This window comes from Anoplolepis gracilipes, chromosome 1 (genome assembly GCF_047496725.1).
Source record: "Anoplolepis gracilipes chromosome 1, ASM4749672v1, whole genome shotgun sequence".
In the NCBI taxonomy this organism is placed as follows: domain Eukaryota; kingdom Metazoa; phylum Arthropoda; class Insecta; order Hymenoptera; family Formicidae; genus Anoplolepis; species Anoplolepis gracilipes.
In genome coordinates, this window is record NC_132970.1 from 21,706,413 (window position 1) to 21,724,493 (window position 18,081).

The following is an 18,081-nucleotide window of genomic DNA, read 5'->3' on the forward strand; positions in this document are numbered from 1 at the left end:
TCGCAACTCTAAAAATCATGAAAATATCTAATAAGATAAAAAATAATTATTGATTTATCATTAAATTTTATTTACATATTTTTATTAAAATTTTTCACTATAATATTAAAATAATTCTAACAAAGTAATGTAGAGTTTTTAGCAGGATATATAAAAAGCACAGAAAACATGTGTCTTTTGATACAACCACAATTATGACGTTAATTGCAAGTTCAGAAAATCAAAAAAGTCATTAAAATTGCTTTGTAGCATACTTGACAGACAAAGCCCTTTACCACGAAAACGTAATTTTGTTTGCAATGCCATACAAACATGTATGTATATACTAAGTGGTGACGATTCCGGATTACAAATTTTGATGTATATCCAAGTGATAATTCACTTATTACAACGACGTACTTATTCGATCAACAATTGATGACGACATCGATGAAACGTAATAATATTTATATGCAACACGAAGTGACAATATTTAACTTTTACGTGACAAAACGTTACACATGTTTGTGCAAAAAGCATTGTAACAATGGCCGGTTGAACTGATCGTCGACGCATTACACACTTACGCGGCCACGGAAATTATTGTTGAATTCGAAATATTTCCGCTAACAATGGAGAATGACAGCTGAAACGACCGAAAGCGAACATTGCTTTTTAAAGCAAATGAGGCGGCAGTATTCGGGGTTAATGACGGCTGACATAATTGATCAAATAAATGGATAGTTGGATACTGATTAACCGGTAGTCGATTAATTGCGCTATCGGCTGATTGCTATCATTTGATGAATTAAGGTCGATCAGATCCGATTGCGCTTGTACAATCGCTGTATTTTGATCTGAAAACATATGTTCCGGAAATATGTAATAGAATAATATTTTGGTTTAAAATTGAATAGCAGCAAAAGCTTGAGGCAACAAAATATTAGATCGCATAGTTTCTATAGGAATAAACAAGTAAATAATACTGTATGTTTATTTTTTTCAATTTTATTTTTCAACAAATATTTTAGTTGGGAGAGAAATCAGCTTAATTAGTGTAAATTAATCTATTTAGGTCAACGGAGCTTAACCCTTCATTGCCAGAACCATATGTTATTGATAAATAAATCAAAATATGACTCAAATTGTCCGTCAACGAAGGATTAACATTTATTTACTTTTTTTATCTTGTAAATATGACTTATAAATATGAATTAATAATATCTCACGCAAATTTTCTTGAATTTTCTTGAAACTTTGAAGTTCTTTACCGATATTAATGTATAATGTATAATTTATTGCAAATGATGTTTTATAGTTTTGCGAATAATATTTTGCGGAAAATAGACGTGCAATATTTAGATAATCGTATCAATTATTCAAATCGGCAAATTGATGGTCGGATTTCGAGCGGATAAAGTCTAATCGGGCATTCACTTTGGTTGCAGGTCTCCTGGATACGTAAGAGGGATTTGCATATTCTGACGTCATCGATCCACGCTTACACAGGAGACGCAAGATTTTCCGTTAAGCACCCTGAAGCATCCGACGAATGGACGCTGAAGATCAATTACGTCCAACCGCGAGACGCCGGGGTTTACGAATGCCAGGTTAACACCGAGCCCAAAATGAACTTAGCCTTCATGTTAAAAGTTGAAGGTAAAATCAAGGTCGTAAAGTTTCTAAGAAGTCTATCAGATAACCCTTTCATGGATTGTTTAATAAAAAAGCAAATATGTAAATATATATAAAATATATTTTCGAATAAGTTTTATGGTGGACAAAATAATACACACACACACACACACACACACACACACACACACACACACACACACCCACACACACACACACACACACACACACCCACACCCACACACATATACACACATTCTTTATCTTTATGAAAAAGACAATCAATTATATTAAAAAATATATGTATAATACTCTCTAAATATAGATTTTAATATGTATTTATAATGAATTAATAAATTATTATAAATATATATATATATATATATATATATATATATATATATATATAATATTATATTAAATTATACACACTTTATAATTGTGAATACAAATTTGAAACTAATTGATTACTGCAACATTCTAAAATATTTTTAATTTCCTTGTTAAATTTCAATTAAATCAATGAAAAACTATGAAAGGGTTAAATTAGATTCCGTGACTTTATGCCGCTGTAAATATTTTGCGTAATTTACAATAGATGAAGGAATACCTGAACGCTTTCGTAAGTGTCCATCACCTGATTGATCAGGAAAGACACTGCTGGATATCCGATTACGCACCAGCATGACCAAAGTGATTAATGCTTTCGCTTGCATGTCTGTTACGTGAAAAATATCTTAAAGTATCGAATAGTTTTGTTGCATCTTTTGCTCTAATCGAGTAATCGCATAACATCGCAGTCACTTTGATTACCAGCGCACCGTATCGATTTCGTCTATCAAACGTAAATACATATATACGCGATATTTGCTTAAATATCTCGATGATTAAAATTTCTGTATTAAAGAACTCATGAACGGGGTTTTCTAATTAAAAATCTATTATACAAATATCTGTGAGCTTAAACAGATATGTACAATACTAGCAATCTGATTTTATTAATTTGGTTATCAATTAAACTCCAGAAGATCTAAACAAGATTAATTAAAATTATAAATAAAATTCTATTTTATTAAGAGAGAGAGAGAGACAGAGAGAGAGAGAGAGAGAGAGAGAGAGAGAGAGAGAGAGAGAGAGAGAGAGAGAGAGAGAGAGAGAGACAAAAATCTTTAATATATTAAACTGGAAATCGGCAAAGCTCCACTATATCGATACGTTCAAAAAAATGCATAATAAAAAACAAAAGAAAACAGAATGCAATAAATGATTTCGTTGACAATGTTTTTTTTTTTTTCTGTTCGAAACTTCGCAGGTATACGCGATCCATATATATATATCGGTAGTGCTTTCGACGTTAGTTCAATTCCCAGCCCCGAAACAATAGATCTCGACGAAATCGATTAACTCGATATCTTTTCTGTCCTCCCATTCCAGAAAGTGCCCCTGTCCCTGCCACCACCACACCGAACGCCATTCACCGGACGTTCAACTCAGGTTAGACTCACGCAAGAGCAGATTCCTTTTCCAAGCTGTTAAATTTGCTAGCAGCTAGAAATTTTATATTTGCAATATTTAGTTGCGTGTAATAACACTCTGCATGGATCTTTTTCTGTATATATAACACAAATGAACGATCGAGCCCAGTAGGTTTCATTCGTCAATGAGTTGAGGTCGTAGCATGAGAAGGGACACATAGACAGCTTTTCGTTTAGACATTGTTACGTGAAATGTTCGAAACTGTCAATAAATACTTTTTTTTTTGAAAATACGGCTGACGTTAACACGTGCTAATTATCTGCAGTAATATTGCAACTCGTAAATATAGCATGCGTTAAATGTTTGGCGAACCGTTCGACAACCAGATGTTGTTTTTAAAACGGTAAAACTTGACGTGAACATAACACGAAAATCTTTCTTCAATTAAGTTTTTATAAAAATTGAATGGCCTCAACTTATTTGGATTTGTAGATAACTGTTAGCGATAGAATTTATCGATGAAGAAATATTTTATCTCTAATAAACAGAGTTGCATTCTTCTATATATATATATATATATATATATATAATTTAGAAAATTTATAATTATTTTTAGAATTTCTAAATTCAGAAATTTGCATGTTATATGTTTTTTTATATTTCCTAAAATAATTGCAGAGAAAAATTCGAGTAGCAAGTAAGTACTGTTAGCCTAATTGAAAACCTGTCTTGACCTAGCAGGTCATTGTTGACATTGACAGATTAATATATTTTACGATTTTGATAATGCACTTTAAAAAATTAATGCTTCTAGAATATTATAATTCTATTATATTGCTATATTAAATTGGTTTATGTGTATATATTTTTATAAATTAATTAGTATATTTTAGTTTCTAGATTATATTAGTTTATTAAAGTTAAAAGAGTTTTAATTTTGCTTTTATTCTAAATTCCTAAGTTTAAATTAACATTGTTATCAATATTTTAAAGAAGCAATTTTTAATATAAGTTAAAAATTTATCATGTAAAAGCGCATCGTTTAAATCGATTCATTTCATCAACAATATTTTCAAACTTTGCAACATATAGTGACCTTGGAAATAAAAATTATATCAGTACATAGCAAAAAAAACTTTATCTAAATGTGACTAAAATTTTGTCGAATTGATGTTAATGCAAAATTACATAATTTTCTTTGCCTCATAACATATATTGAAATAATATGTTATTCATATGTTAATATGTATGTATGTGTTTGTATTCTTCTATTTAATATTTATCTTTATAAAAGAAAATATAAAAAATTAAATTATATGTAAAAATTATATGTATCTATATGTAAATTATATATATTACAAAATAATAATGCATCTCATACACATTTTTTAATAATAATATAGAATTAACAATTAAATTTTCGAAACATATGCATATAACATTGGATTTTTGTATCAAAAATAGAAATCTGCGAGCAAAGAAAGAAAAATTATATTAGAAAAATTTCTAGTCTTTTATATAAAAATATGACACATAATAAATTTTTTTAACAAACTCTATTGATATAAAAAAATATAGTATCAATTTTGTCATCTTTTTAATAGTAGTCTCATTCATATTAAACATGCTATCATAATTACGGTACATTATTTAAACTCTAAGCATATAGTAAAACAAACCGTAAAAATAGTGCTGGTAAAATTGTATTATAAATTTCATTTTAGTAAATGACTTTAATATTGACATGTTCCTAATTCCAATCCATCAATTAGCGCAGATATACGTGGATAGGAATGCGGAATATTTAAGCGTACGGTTTTTAACGTATGTTGCAGCTGCGCAGGCAACAATTCTGGGGCCGGAAGACGTCTACGTAAAGAAGGGTAGCACGATAAGCCTCACGTGTGAAGTTAATGTACGAAGTACACCTCCCAGCAGCGTTTCGTGGCATCACGGAGGTGCCGTGGTGGATTTCGACAGTCCCAGGTACAAGCCGCGAGAATCGAGTTCTCAGTTTCGCTTCCCTGTAACCCTCCTTTTTCTTTACACGCGAGCGCATATACACATACACGTGCACGTTTCTGTTCGCTCGTGAATATTACCGCATTATCACTTAATCAAACGAGATCCTAGTGATATTTCGCGTTTTCTCGCCTCGACAAACAAGAAGGGAAGCTTGAGTTGGTTTTTCAAATCTCTACTCTACTTTACTTGTATCGTCAAACTGAAAGCGTTAGAACATCCCGTCTTTAATCTTTTCAGGCCCGTCAATCCCGAGAAGTATCGTAGAAAATCGAAAAAGCAAACAATCTTTAATCCGGCAATTTTATTCGGATTAGTTTAGAGGGATTGGAGATGACGTTTTTTATGAAATAAAAATTATTCTCTACCATTTTTTTTTCTCTCTGCAGTGATGACGAGATTTGTCACTTGTATTGTCAGAAAGAATTATAATGTCACTTGTTAAAATCGTTACGTGACAGATTTTGTTTTTGCGATACGTTCGCAATTGTCGCGTTTTTAGCGATACATTAATATAGACATCAGTTTTATTGAAAGACATGTGATTTTTTTTCATTCCTACCACGCGCGTGGATCGTCAGATCCGTTGACAAACGTTGAACTGCGCGCGATTACGTTGCCATTTGTGTTACAATCATGCTTGCTATTGACGTTTCTCGCTTAAAGCAACGTCTTCTCTCTGCAGAGAGAACTAATCATAAAGTAGCGATGTGTGTGACGAGAACGACGTCAAAGTATCTGCGATAATTCAGTGTTCACCGCAGGGGCGGTGTTTCCCTGGAGACGGAGAAAACGGATACCGGCACGACGAGCAGACTACTGGTGACACAGGCCAGATTGACCGACAGCGGAAATTACACCTGCATCCCTAGCAACGCGAACCCAGCGAGCGTAATGGTCCACGTGCTGAATGGTAAGCGATTTTTTTATGACGCGGACTTATCCGGCAGTCCATCATCTCTCGCCTCGCAATGTACCCGGCAGTAGGATATCCGGATATTCGGATACTCAGGGCTGCTTAATGACATATCGCGATGAAAACGTCTGAATATTCGCGGTTAAAATATTCAGATAACCCGACACTAGGGAGAACCTACATATATCACGAGTATTATCTACCAAGCCGCTTCCCACACGATGCGATAAGTTGCTAAATTTTCAACAAATGCAAATGCGTTGCATTTATATGACGAATTTTATCATGGCAAATATGACGAATTTAATATTCATGCTTAGGCATATCTCGTGGAGGGTGTTCCTTTTTACTGCTGGTAGATTTATTCATCTATTATTTGACTAGTTACGAAATGAGAAAGAGAGAGAAGGAAAGAGAAAAAGAAAGAAAGAGAGAGGTAGCGAGATAATATGATGCAAATTAAATTACATGTACATTGAATTGCATGACATTTAAACTGAAAGTTTACTGCTTTATAAAGATCAATTAGTTTCTATTCAGCAAACACGATATGCCACTTGCAAACCATTCGAGACTTTCGCTCGATAAACAAAGTCAGAGGCAAGTTCTCGACAATTTACACGCTCCACACTACAATGTAATTCATTTAGCAAGCGAATTATCCAAACAATAGAAATATCAAACTGCAATATTTTATCTAGACATTATTGTCTCGATATTACTAGTAGTATGGCTAGTACTTTGGTAAGCTTCTTTATTGTTGCAGTATCGCAAAATTATTCTATCCTTAATCGACTTTCTGACGTGTAAGTTTAATGTTCGATCTGTAATACCTCAAACCGTCAGCGTCAATCAAGACTTGAAAAAGACCTAAACCAAAGATCGAAACGTCGTCGATGTCAACCTTTTAATAATAAATTTGATTTGGCAGTTTGGTCGCATAAATAAATCATTGTATAATTTTCATTACTGGTGATATAAATTAGTATCAATTATTCTATAATATTTAGTAGAATAAATTTTTTTCATTTTTTTTTTTTTATTGGGGTAAAATATTAGGTGTAAAATCTTTCTTGCGTCATGTGATTCGATATGGTCGAATTTTTTTCTCCTCTTCGTAGCTTTAATTTTTTCTTCCACGACGCGGCGGAGAAGCACGAGAAGCAAGTCGAGCCGAGTCAAGTCGAGTTGCTGCGTCATGTGCACGCTTTTCGATAAACGTCGCGTGCACACGCACACTCAAGAGCCATCGCATGTGAAAAAAGAAAATCTCCAAGCATTTGGCGTATAAACATTTCCATGTCGGCATTCTTGTAATGCCGCATTTTCACGTCCACTATATCACAATTCGATCAGAGCTCGCGGCTAACCGCTTGTTTTCGATTAACTACAACCGGATTTGCATGATATTTGTTTTAGAGGTATCTGGAAAAAATTCGGTGTCTAGTTTCGTGTGAATTTATTCGATTAAATATACAACTACGCATTGACTTTCGTATTTCGTTGATTCCAACAATTTTTTTATTTTAGTAATATTTGTGATTTTTCAAAAATATACAATATTATTTGAAAACATAAAACATCATTAAGAAATTGAAAGTTATTTCATTAGCATATAATCATTCTCTAAAATCTATCTCAATATAAGTTTTGTTTTCATAAATTTCAAAAAGTATTGCAATGCCTTTTTTAAATTGATTTTAAAACATTTCTAAATAATAACACAGATATATTTGTAAATAATTGCATATTTAATTTAATATACACAAAAATATAAACAAAGTTTTCGTTTTTATAGCATGTACATATTTTTTTTATATTTAAATTTAAATTTAATATTTTTAGATCCTAGGTCTATAATCCATAATAACATAAAGAAATTATACATAATATTTATAAAAATATTTAAAAAAATCTATTACATCACATAATAATAAAATTACAACATTTAGTAAAATGCTGTAATATTAGTTTCTGTCTGTCAAGGCTACAATAAAGCTCTACTCCACATAAATCTGCAAGCCATCTCTTTGGCAGATGCAAATTTATATTTCAATGATTTAATAAATTTGCTTGCGTATATTCCATTTTTATATTTTGCAAGCGAAATATTATAAATGGACATTAAAACGGTTGGTAATCCATTTCAACGTCACTATCCATCGCTTAGCTGTACACATATAAAAGTACATATTTGAAATATATTACACTCCTCTTAATTATACTGTAATTATTTGATACATTATTATCGTATGATTACTTAGCTTTTTGCACACACACACACACACATTTATTTATTATATTAATTAATTATTTATTTAGTATAATTAAATTACAGCAAAAGCTAAATTACTTCTCTTTTTCCCCCTCCCTCCCCCCCCCCTCTCTCTCTCTCTCTCTCTCTCTCTCTCTCTCTCTTTCTCTCTGTCTCTCTCGCTTTCTCTGTTTGCGTCCTTAATCTTTCTGTATTTTACTTCTAAATCAAAATTATTTCTACTATTGAAACATAAATATTTATTATTTTTATATCCTAATTCGTAATATTAGGATATTTATGTTATCCAAGACTTTTAAACCTTTTTTATGCATTTAGTTTAGTAACTATATCTCTAAATTTCTTTTTCTTTTTAGCAGTCTACATTCTATTATTTTACGACACAGAATAGAAGTTGAATTTAACAAATTTTAGTTTCTTTTCGTAGACAAAGAATCTAGAAATTCCGCGCATTATCTATTTCATTTTTTTTTAATCTACTGAATAAAAAGTCAGAAGAATAGTCAAATTTTACGGTAGCTTCTAGATTATGTTTGCACGACCGACAAATTTCACATTAATAAACGCTCACGTATTCGCGACACAAGTTTGATGACAGGAAGCTAGGCTCCTGAAATGTGACATTCGAAAGAGATGGGATGCGTTCATTCATCAAGTATCGAAATCCCCCGTCATAAAGTTTGACAGGTTCGTATATTGGAGTCGCAGCAAGTACTCGGCACCGCACGCATATACTCCCGCTTTTGATCTATTGTCAGCCGGCACAGTGCGCTTGCGATAACACATGTAATATCTTGTTCGGCAAGTTCACCAATCCAACCTGTCAATCATTGTGAGCTTGCTGTCCTGGCACGCGCATCTCGTGAAACTCGTTGCAGCTGTTCGAAATTGACAACTTTCGCGCATCCTGCCGTGTACCCAAAGTGAAGAGATTTATATATTATAATAAATATTTATAAATTTTTATAAAATAATTCAATTATTGAGAATTTTTTCATGACTTCAAACTAAAATATACGTAATTGTAAAATACATACCAAGTGTAATATATTAATATATACCAAAATAATGCTTACATTTATGTAATAATATTGGTAGCATAACTAGAATTAATTTTTTCTTAACAAATATAGAAATTTAATATTAACAAGGAATTTTTAAAAGGAAAATAATATCTTGCATAAAATAATTATAGGAATAATTATAATTATTATATAAACATATTGTCATTATTTTATTTATATGATGTCTCTGTTTACATAATATTCAGTGAAAAAAAAAAAAAAAAAAAAAACTGCATCAATATTCGACAACTTTCATTTTGCTCCGTTCGACCATGACGCAGCATGCATCCTGGGCAACAGCGCAATAAATTTACAATACCGCTGGCCTCTCCTCTCAACTCTTGATTAAATTAATGTTTTCGAAGCGCCCCATGCCCCATGTCGGAGTGCTACAAAAATCAACAAACCCCTTCGGTAACTAGGCAACTAGATCTCCCGCCACGTACACCGCGCGTTTGCACGGCAATCGAATTGCAGAACTTAACAAGCTTTCTTCGACGTTTTCACGGTTTCCACGCAGCCCTCGCTCTGTCCGTTTCCCCGCGCTGTCCGACCACGGCGCGCTTTCCTCCCTCGAATCACCCATCGATCGCACCCACTTTCGTCCGGAAACGCCCGGCTGAGCACGCGCCTCACACCGCGGATCGGCCGCTTCCGGTGCCGGATGAAAATTAATGCGGCGCAGTTCGTCTGCATAATTAATTTACGGGGCGCACCCGGTCGCGGTGGTCGGCGCATCGGCCATCGACGTTATTTCAAACACAGCTGATTACTCTGCAAAATTGACCGCAAATTTCAATTATTTCCCGATAAACCCGTACGGGGCGACCCCGGGGCTATCCGTTCCAACACGTACTATCTGCGCATTAACGCAATTACGCATGTCGGCCGCCTATGCCCACCGTCAATCGTTTCGAGTGTCGTGGACCGGTGTCATTTTTCGATAACGGGCCAGATAAACACGATATAATGGTCCTATAACTCCGTCAAATGAGATTTTCAATTTGCTCGTAAATTGCGGCCTTTCCGGCGGGACCGGCAAGCGACCGGTTACCACGATGCGGGACTGCCGTTATGTTCCTACCGCCGGACCAGTGATTATCTTTATTGCCATTGTGTGCGTGTTTGTGTGTGTGTGTACGTATGTGTATGTTTTGTGCGCAACGGCGATATCGCGCACCGTCGTCATGGAGCGAGAAATTGCTGTTTCGCCCCCGAATGCGGTGCTCGCCATAGCTGCAGTTATTGCCGAACAGAGCGATATTTCGTTTGAAACTCGTGCTATGGCACGTTTTACACTCTGCTAGAACGCACATTGCATAAACAGTGCGTCAAACGCATTATTCCTGTCTGAACCTTATAGCGACGTATAAAAGTTGCTCGCTTTTTATACATTTATTGCACGTTGTAACCTACATGTGCGAAAAAATACATATATATAGTAAAACACGTCTTAATTTATAAAGAACATTTATAAAGAATACTTAATTAAAGTATCATCTTATTAAGAAATTTGCAATACTAGGTAACCAACATAATTAAATTATTAACCAATATTAATCAATCAAAGGATTAATCCTTGTTGTAATATATATGTTATTTGTAACCACGTGTGAATACGTTAAATCATTAGATCGTTTTAAAGACGAATTTGTTTTATTGTATTTTATTTTCCCAATTTTCCGCTTATTTCATATAGAACCTAGGTTGCGAGATTGTCATTAGGCTGGAAAGTTCTTACTTAGCGTTTAACGGGTTATACGAACGATTAACCTACATTGTGAATCTAATTAGGGCTGCGCAATTAAACTCTTCCGTTATGTAGCTACCCGAGATAATATTCAATGTAACGAGTCTGTGACGTAGTTTATTTAGAATTAGTTATTGGGATCATAAAATTTGCTTTAACTCTTGCCAACAATTTTCTATATGTGCTGCCTCCGCAATGAACAACTATTAAACTCCCTATTATTACTTGCAGCTAAATGTGACAAATAACTGCATTAGAAAAGTATGCGCAAAAATATTCACATTTATTGTTTCTTCTCTGTTAATTATTATCTTTTAATGTAACGTTTAATAAAACACGTCATCTCAGACAATATTTACGATTAAAAACATTTGAGATTAAAAAAAAAAGAAATACGGTAAAAGTGATAAATATATCACCCTATAACAATACAAATGGCTAAACAAAATAATTAATATACTTACTGTACAAAATTGGAGGCTGAGCTGGACTAAAGATGCGGTTTGCACGTTTCTGTTTTAGGTGAACATCCAGCGGCGATGCAACATGGTGGTAGCTGCGGTGTAGCCCCGACTATTTTGCTCGCTAGCATCACTCTCATAGTCGCGAATCTGCTAAGGTGAGCAGCCATGTTGTGAATCGTACATCTTAAACGGGAGAAAAAGGGAAAGAAGTGTCAAACGCGTCGAGACGGTCGCGACAATATCGAAAGTAAACGCGGAGGCCGACGGTCGCGAAACGAAAAAATCGGGAAACTCGGCGACTGCGATAGATCGCTTTCAACTCACTCGTCGCCATCACGTGCTGCCCGTATCCGTTTATCGAGTGCTCGAAAGTGACGAACGAGAGAACAATACAGACGACGTGCAGCTAACCAGAGTTCTGTGTGAGGGACGCAGTGGCGGACAATCTTTAACACGTACGTTTTTAACACGAAAATCTGTCTTAGACTATATCTTCTTTTGTATGAAATCGTCGTGTTAAATGCGAAAAGTGTGCCCGGACGACCATTCTCGAATTACATATTAGTGGTGCCATGATTGATCGTACGCCAAAAGAACTTTCTCGCACTTGTGCTTTTTATTAAATCGACATGTGTTACATGTGGCTCAACGAATGTGCGTGGATTCTCTTTAGTAATGAAGAAACTGTTCATCTCGTGATTTCGTTGCGAGAGCAATTAGGATTTGTATTTTAATTAAATTAATAAGGGCCTCGTAGAATATTCCACATCGATCAATAAAGTTATAATGTGCTGGGAATAAAAGATCGGTCGCATGATCTATCGTGATTTCCAATGTTTTCAAATCGAGTATCGATGGCTGGATCCGTTCGATAGCTATGAGATAATTATTACATAAATTAAAGTTTATAATCTAATGATTGTCAACTACTTGCGTAATAATTATCAGATAGTTAAAGCTCTCTTGTATATAAAACAATTAACGAACGTATATAGGATTTACCGCGACCTTGTTGTACAGTACAATGCACGTGCGAGAGTTGTCACGTGACTAACCATCATTTTCCGTCGCGCGTCTGATCTGTGTTTGTGGGCATTGTATATATTTTATATTAGTTATAATACATAATGTAAATTTTTTAGAAAATTCTAACTTATGTTTGTATTTTTGGGCATAATTCAATTTGATTCATGCCAGAAATTATATATACTTTCTGATTTACATGTGCTTATGTACTTATGCTCAATTTCGACTTAATTTTATTATTTTTGTTAAACACATATTACCAAAAACACTATTAAGATAGATGTCATAATTTGCAAATATGATGTGCACTGATGTTATTTCTTTAAAGAACCATAAGAGTAATTTATCATGAAAAGATAGGAATTAAATTTAAACCAGATAATATTTATATAAAAAATTGGAAATTTATATAAGAAAATATTTTATTCTTGTGGTATGAAATTTCAATTAATTCAGGCAATTGCGAAATTGTCGTCTTTTCAGAATTTCCAAATATTTAATGTTATTGAAAATTTGACAACCTAATCTTTACTTTAAAATGTATTTAAAAAAAACAAAGAAATAATTTACGAAAGAGTTTTTATCTTAAAGAGAGAAAGAAAAAGAGAGTTAATACGCATGCGTGTTACATTTTAAAACAATTAGTTTCAATATTTTAAATGATTAATTGACTGTGAACTAGTCGAAGACGTAAAAAGACGCGCGTCATCGCGTGCGCAAACAAAAATTAATTCTGAAAAAATTTATAAAACATTATTACAAAGGATTTATAAAGTATGATTGTTGTTAAAATATTGTTTTAATATCAAGAGAATATTTACAGTATACGCGGTTATCTTATAAAAAAATGAGCGAATTACGAAAACTGATCGTCATAGTAATGGTAGTAGATAGGTCTATTCTCGATATGTTTCTGTTTGTTTATTGCAAGCAGAAATGTTAAATACTAAATGACTCGCAAGATCGATGCGATATCTTGCTTTGTCGTTTGATTATCAAAATGCCATACACAAGGGTAATGTTTCTCCTCCAATCATATATTATTTCATTCATTTCCAGAAATTCGTTCGAACTCTGCTCTGAAAATATTAAAATAATTTTTTCGAGAATCAAAATACGCGTCAAAATAAATTCTCCGATCAATCAAAATATAATCAATTAACATCAATCGATCATGGATAATGGACATTTTTAAAGTGTATACAACACGAAGCTCGTTTATAGATAAAAGAGTATGAAAAGATAATACGTACATATATATGTACTTAAATAGATCAATAATAAGCGTTCACATTACGTATCATGATAATATTACGTCGATATACGGAAAGTATAATTCGAGAGATCAAAAAATATAAGTATAAGAGAAATAAAAGTTTTTTTGCAAAACTGATAAAATTTCTAACAAATAAAAATTCTTTTGCAAAATTAATAAAAAGTTGTCTTTATAATAAATCATTTAAATTTTCTAAAATATTATTATATTACTTATGCGGAATTAATTTATTGTATATGTTGTTAAAATCTATTAAAATTATTTACAATAAAAAAATATGAAACTTTAGATGTTTATATAGTTTATTTATATTTTTTCTGTGTAAGCAAATTTAGTAATTTGTTAAATAATCCAAATTTTTCATTTTAAGAAAACTTAGTGACTTACTGGTTATTGCACTTTGTAAGTAAATTAAATAAGTTTATATATAATTGATATAATTCCACGCTTAAAACTTCACTTTTCATTAACTTGATCATAAACTTTGTTCATTAATATTAAATTACAGTGGTCTTCCGACTTTAGTGTCGATCTAATCACATATTTCCATCAAATTCTAAAGATAAATGCTTAATTATTCGACCCTTTGTTTATTTAACTAAATCTATTACATCTCGATTTAAGCTTAACAAAATTTAAATACCTTTTAATGACTTTTTCAATTAATTTCTTCCAATCTAAATCGTCTTCTCCGAGAAAAAAAGAATACAAGAGAGAAAGCAAGACGCTAGATCTGATCATTAAATAATCCATTGTACGTAATATAGGATATAGCGATAAATCAATAGATAATAGATTTATTACGAAATGTAATGTAACACGAGTAAAGAAATATATCATAATAATTAACATGTTAAGATGCGATCTCTTAGGATAGATTTTTTATAACGTCGTAGCTCGGAAAACAATACAAGCTAAGATCTATTAATCGTTGAGGATTGTCCATCATTTCTGAAATTTCAGAAAAAAATCAAAATCGGAGGAGAAATATCGCGGTGTTTATCATTTTATGTATAATTTGTATCATAATTTATATTGATATATATTATTAAATGAACGAATATTTAATTACAAATTTTATATGTACTCTGAAAAATTGCGAATCACACTATGGTACGGAGAGACTGATTTGGAGTGCAATCATACAAAAAGTGATCAAGTGAAAAGTGAAAATTTTAATTTTTTTATGAATTGAAAAGTCAAATTTTATGAATAAAAAAATATCTTTATACATCGAGCAATTTCTGTATATAGAATCCAAATACATATTTAATCAAGTTTAATTCAATAGAAAAAAAATGTATGCGATGTTTTCCATTTCGACTGTTTTTCAAAAGATTCTATTGTAATTTTTTGTAACAAGAAAAAATATGTAGCTCAATTGTGAGATTTAATAATAATATTCCTGTGGGTAAAGAGTGATCAAACAGAAAAATATCGAGAGGGGTATACCTATTTGTGAATTAGATAATCGACATCTGCGATTCGCATACTTACGGAGAATGTTGCACATTATATAGATAAGAAATTAGACTGCATTGTACATACAATTCATAATCGATAATATATTATGTTATAGGAGAACTTAAGCATGAATCAAAAAAAAAAAAAAAAAAACAAGATTAAAAACGCGCGAAAATGCGATATAGAATATTATATTGTAAAAATACCCATCGACGTGGATACTGTTTCAATAAATGTAATAATGATATAAAAAAAAAACAGACTTTTTCTACTTGCTTTTCCTGTCATTTTCTTTATCAAGCGTATATTATATTTTTTACATAACATAAACAACAGTTAAGTTTACAATATTGCTAATTTAAAAAGTTCGATTTTGTACATTTTTCTAATAGTTGATATTTTTAACAATCATATTTAAATTTTTTATCGATTGCGAAAGAGAGAATAAAGACTAGAAAACAATTTAAATTTCGCGTTTGAATAAAGAGAGTAAAGCCCGAAAAATATATATAGTTGAAAATAACAGAGTTGTCAACCACAGATAAATGTTTCTCAAAATTTAATCTTCTTTCGCAGATATTGTGAATTGTAATCTTATATTTATATTAACTTCTATATCTTATTTAAATATTAATTTATATATACATATTAATGTATTATATAATATTGTGTATTTTTTATAATATATAAAAATATTTATATGAAAAGTAAAATACGCCGCTTTTTTTAATTAGATACGGAAACGATTGGTCTTAATTAATACGCGACTCATGTACAGGGTGCTCCATTTTAATTTATCACCTCTTTTATCTTTGCAGAGTAAAATCAAAAATATGTTCAAACAAAAGTTGATACACTCTTATATATACGTTTTACGCAAAATATTATTAAAAAATTAATTTATATAAAAAACTTAAGGTAGGATCCATTAAAAAAAATTAAGTTGATCTCCATATAACTTTAGCATATACACCCAAGATCAAATCAATGGCTCCAACTTATGTCCCTCTTTGAATTAAACAACTTTTATGTAAATATATTTTTGATTCAATCTTACCCTACAAAGATAAAAGAAATAGTAGATTAAAATAAGACACCGTGTATATATTGATTTTTTTATATGTCACATGTGTGCAATGCGCTTCAGTTTTATGAGTGAAAAATAGTAGATGGAAAAATACGCATATACGCAAATGCTATTACCATGAAATATGCGTAGTAAACATCTCTTATCTGTAGCAACATACACTTCAAAATTTGTTAAAAAGGAATTTTTAAAAAATGTGTAAGAATATTTACAATAATGCTGCTCTTAATTTCATTAATGGTGTGTGTAAAGCTTTTCGTAGAAATTCATAAACAATTAAGAATACTGACTTAATTTTAAATAGATCTATAAAAGTTTTCGATAGTTTAAACAAATAGTTATGGCGTTAAAATAAAGAAAAATGTGTCTGGCGAAATTGAAACACCAAAGTACACGAACCGTCACACTTTGTCCTGTGAGTTTTTTCTTCATCATCTCATATTATTTTCTTTATTTTTCAGATCTTCAAAAATTTATTATTTTAGTTCCATGTAAGCGTTAGAAAAAAATTTCTATCTTTTAGAAACTATCGATTAAAATATAATAATTACAAATAAAGGTAAACACATACGAGTATCTAAGTAAAACGTTGTTTTTCAAGAATTCTGCCTTTTATAAAACACATAATTATGTTTCAAAATATATTTTTATTTATACATTTTTTTTAGAAAGTTCCACTCATTAGCAATAATAAAGAGAATCTTCAAAAAATACAATATATACAATATATAATATCAATAATATACTGTTTTAAAATAAATAGAACTCTTTAAAATTGATCAACATTTTGTCTGGGTACATATGGTGATCGATTATTTTATTTTAATTAAATTATGTCAAGAATTATAGAATTATATTAAAAATATAAAAAAAAACCAAAATTTTTAATTATTTAATTATCTATTTTGACGAAATTATCACTTTTACACATGCTTTGATAAATTAATTGCTCAACTCACACACAAATTACGATTCTAATATAACACTACAAAATAATTTAAAAAATTAAAATAAAATAGTAGGCTCTTTATATTAAGTGTCTTCATATTATGTTAAAATATTTAAATAATTTTTGCTGTTCAATGTCATCAATATGGCAATTTGTATAAACGACGAGATATTTTGTATTGTTAGATACATGCACATGTGCATTATAATTCTATTTTAAACTTTTATACAATATATATTAATTTCATTTAAATTAAAAATGAACTATTTTTATTTTAATTACACACACACGCACGCGCATACATACACACACACACACATACACATATATATATATAATTGTTACTATAAAAAATATAAGATTGCGTCATATTAAATGATTGTTATTTTTATCGGATGTGGTTAGAATGCGAAATTGCAAGCATCGAACAGCTATCGAGCGACTTCCGGACGTTGGGTGGCAGTGAATTTGTGTATTGTTCCCACAATTTTTCTTTCCCGACGCACGTGTGCGATGTTTCGTGCTGGATAGTGGCAGGCGAACAGAGCGCGCGGGAAAACTGCAGCACAATTAAACGCGATACGCGCGGTAAGCCCTGGCCATCTACTACGTGTACCCGGCTGTTTCCAACTTCGCCACCGTGACAATTAACGAACGAACGCAACGGATCAGGCGAGCTGTCGCGCAATTCGTGCCGC

General features: G+C 31.7%; 1 protein-coding gene across 4 annotated transcripts in view; it reads left to right on the plus strand.

Annotated features, from left to right (window-relative positions):
- LOC140671816 (protein amalgam) overlaps positions 1-17,036 on the plus strand; it is a 218,230-nt gene extending 201,194 nt beyond the window's left edge. The window contains exons 4-8 of one of the 4 annotated variants that reach the window (XM_072903441.1): positions 1,428-1,638; positions 3,049-3,108; positions 4,926-5,076; positions 5,865-6,025; positions 11,640-17,036. In XM_072903441.1, coding sequence (XP_072759542.1) covers positions 1,428-1,638; positions 3,049-3,108; positions 4,926-5,076; positions 5,865-6,025; positions 11,640-11,740 — 684 coding nt within the window. In that variant the 3' untranslated portion in view covers positions 11,741-17,036. The remainder of the gene's footprint in view (positions 1-1,427; positions 1,639-3,048; positions 3,109-4,925; positions 5,077-5,864; positions 6,026-11,639) is intronic. The other 3 variants (XM_072903451.1, XM_072903461.1, XM_072903467.1) reach the window with 3 other exon arrangements.
- The last annotated feature ends 1,045 nt before the right edge of the window (positions 17,037-18,081 follow it).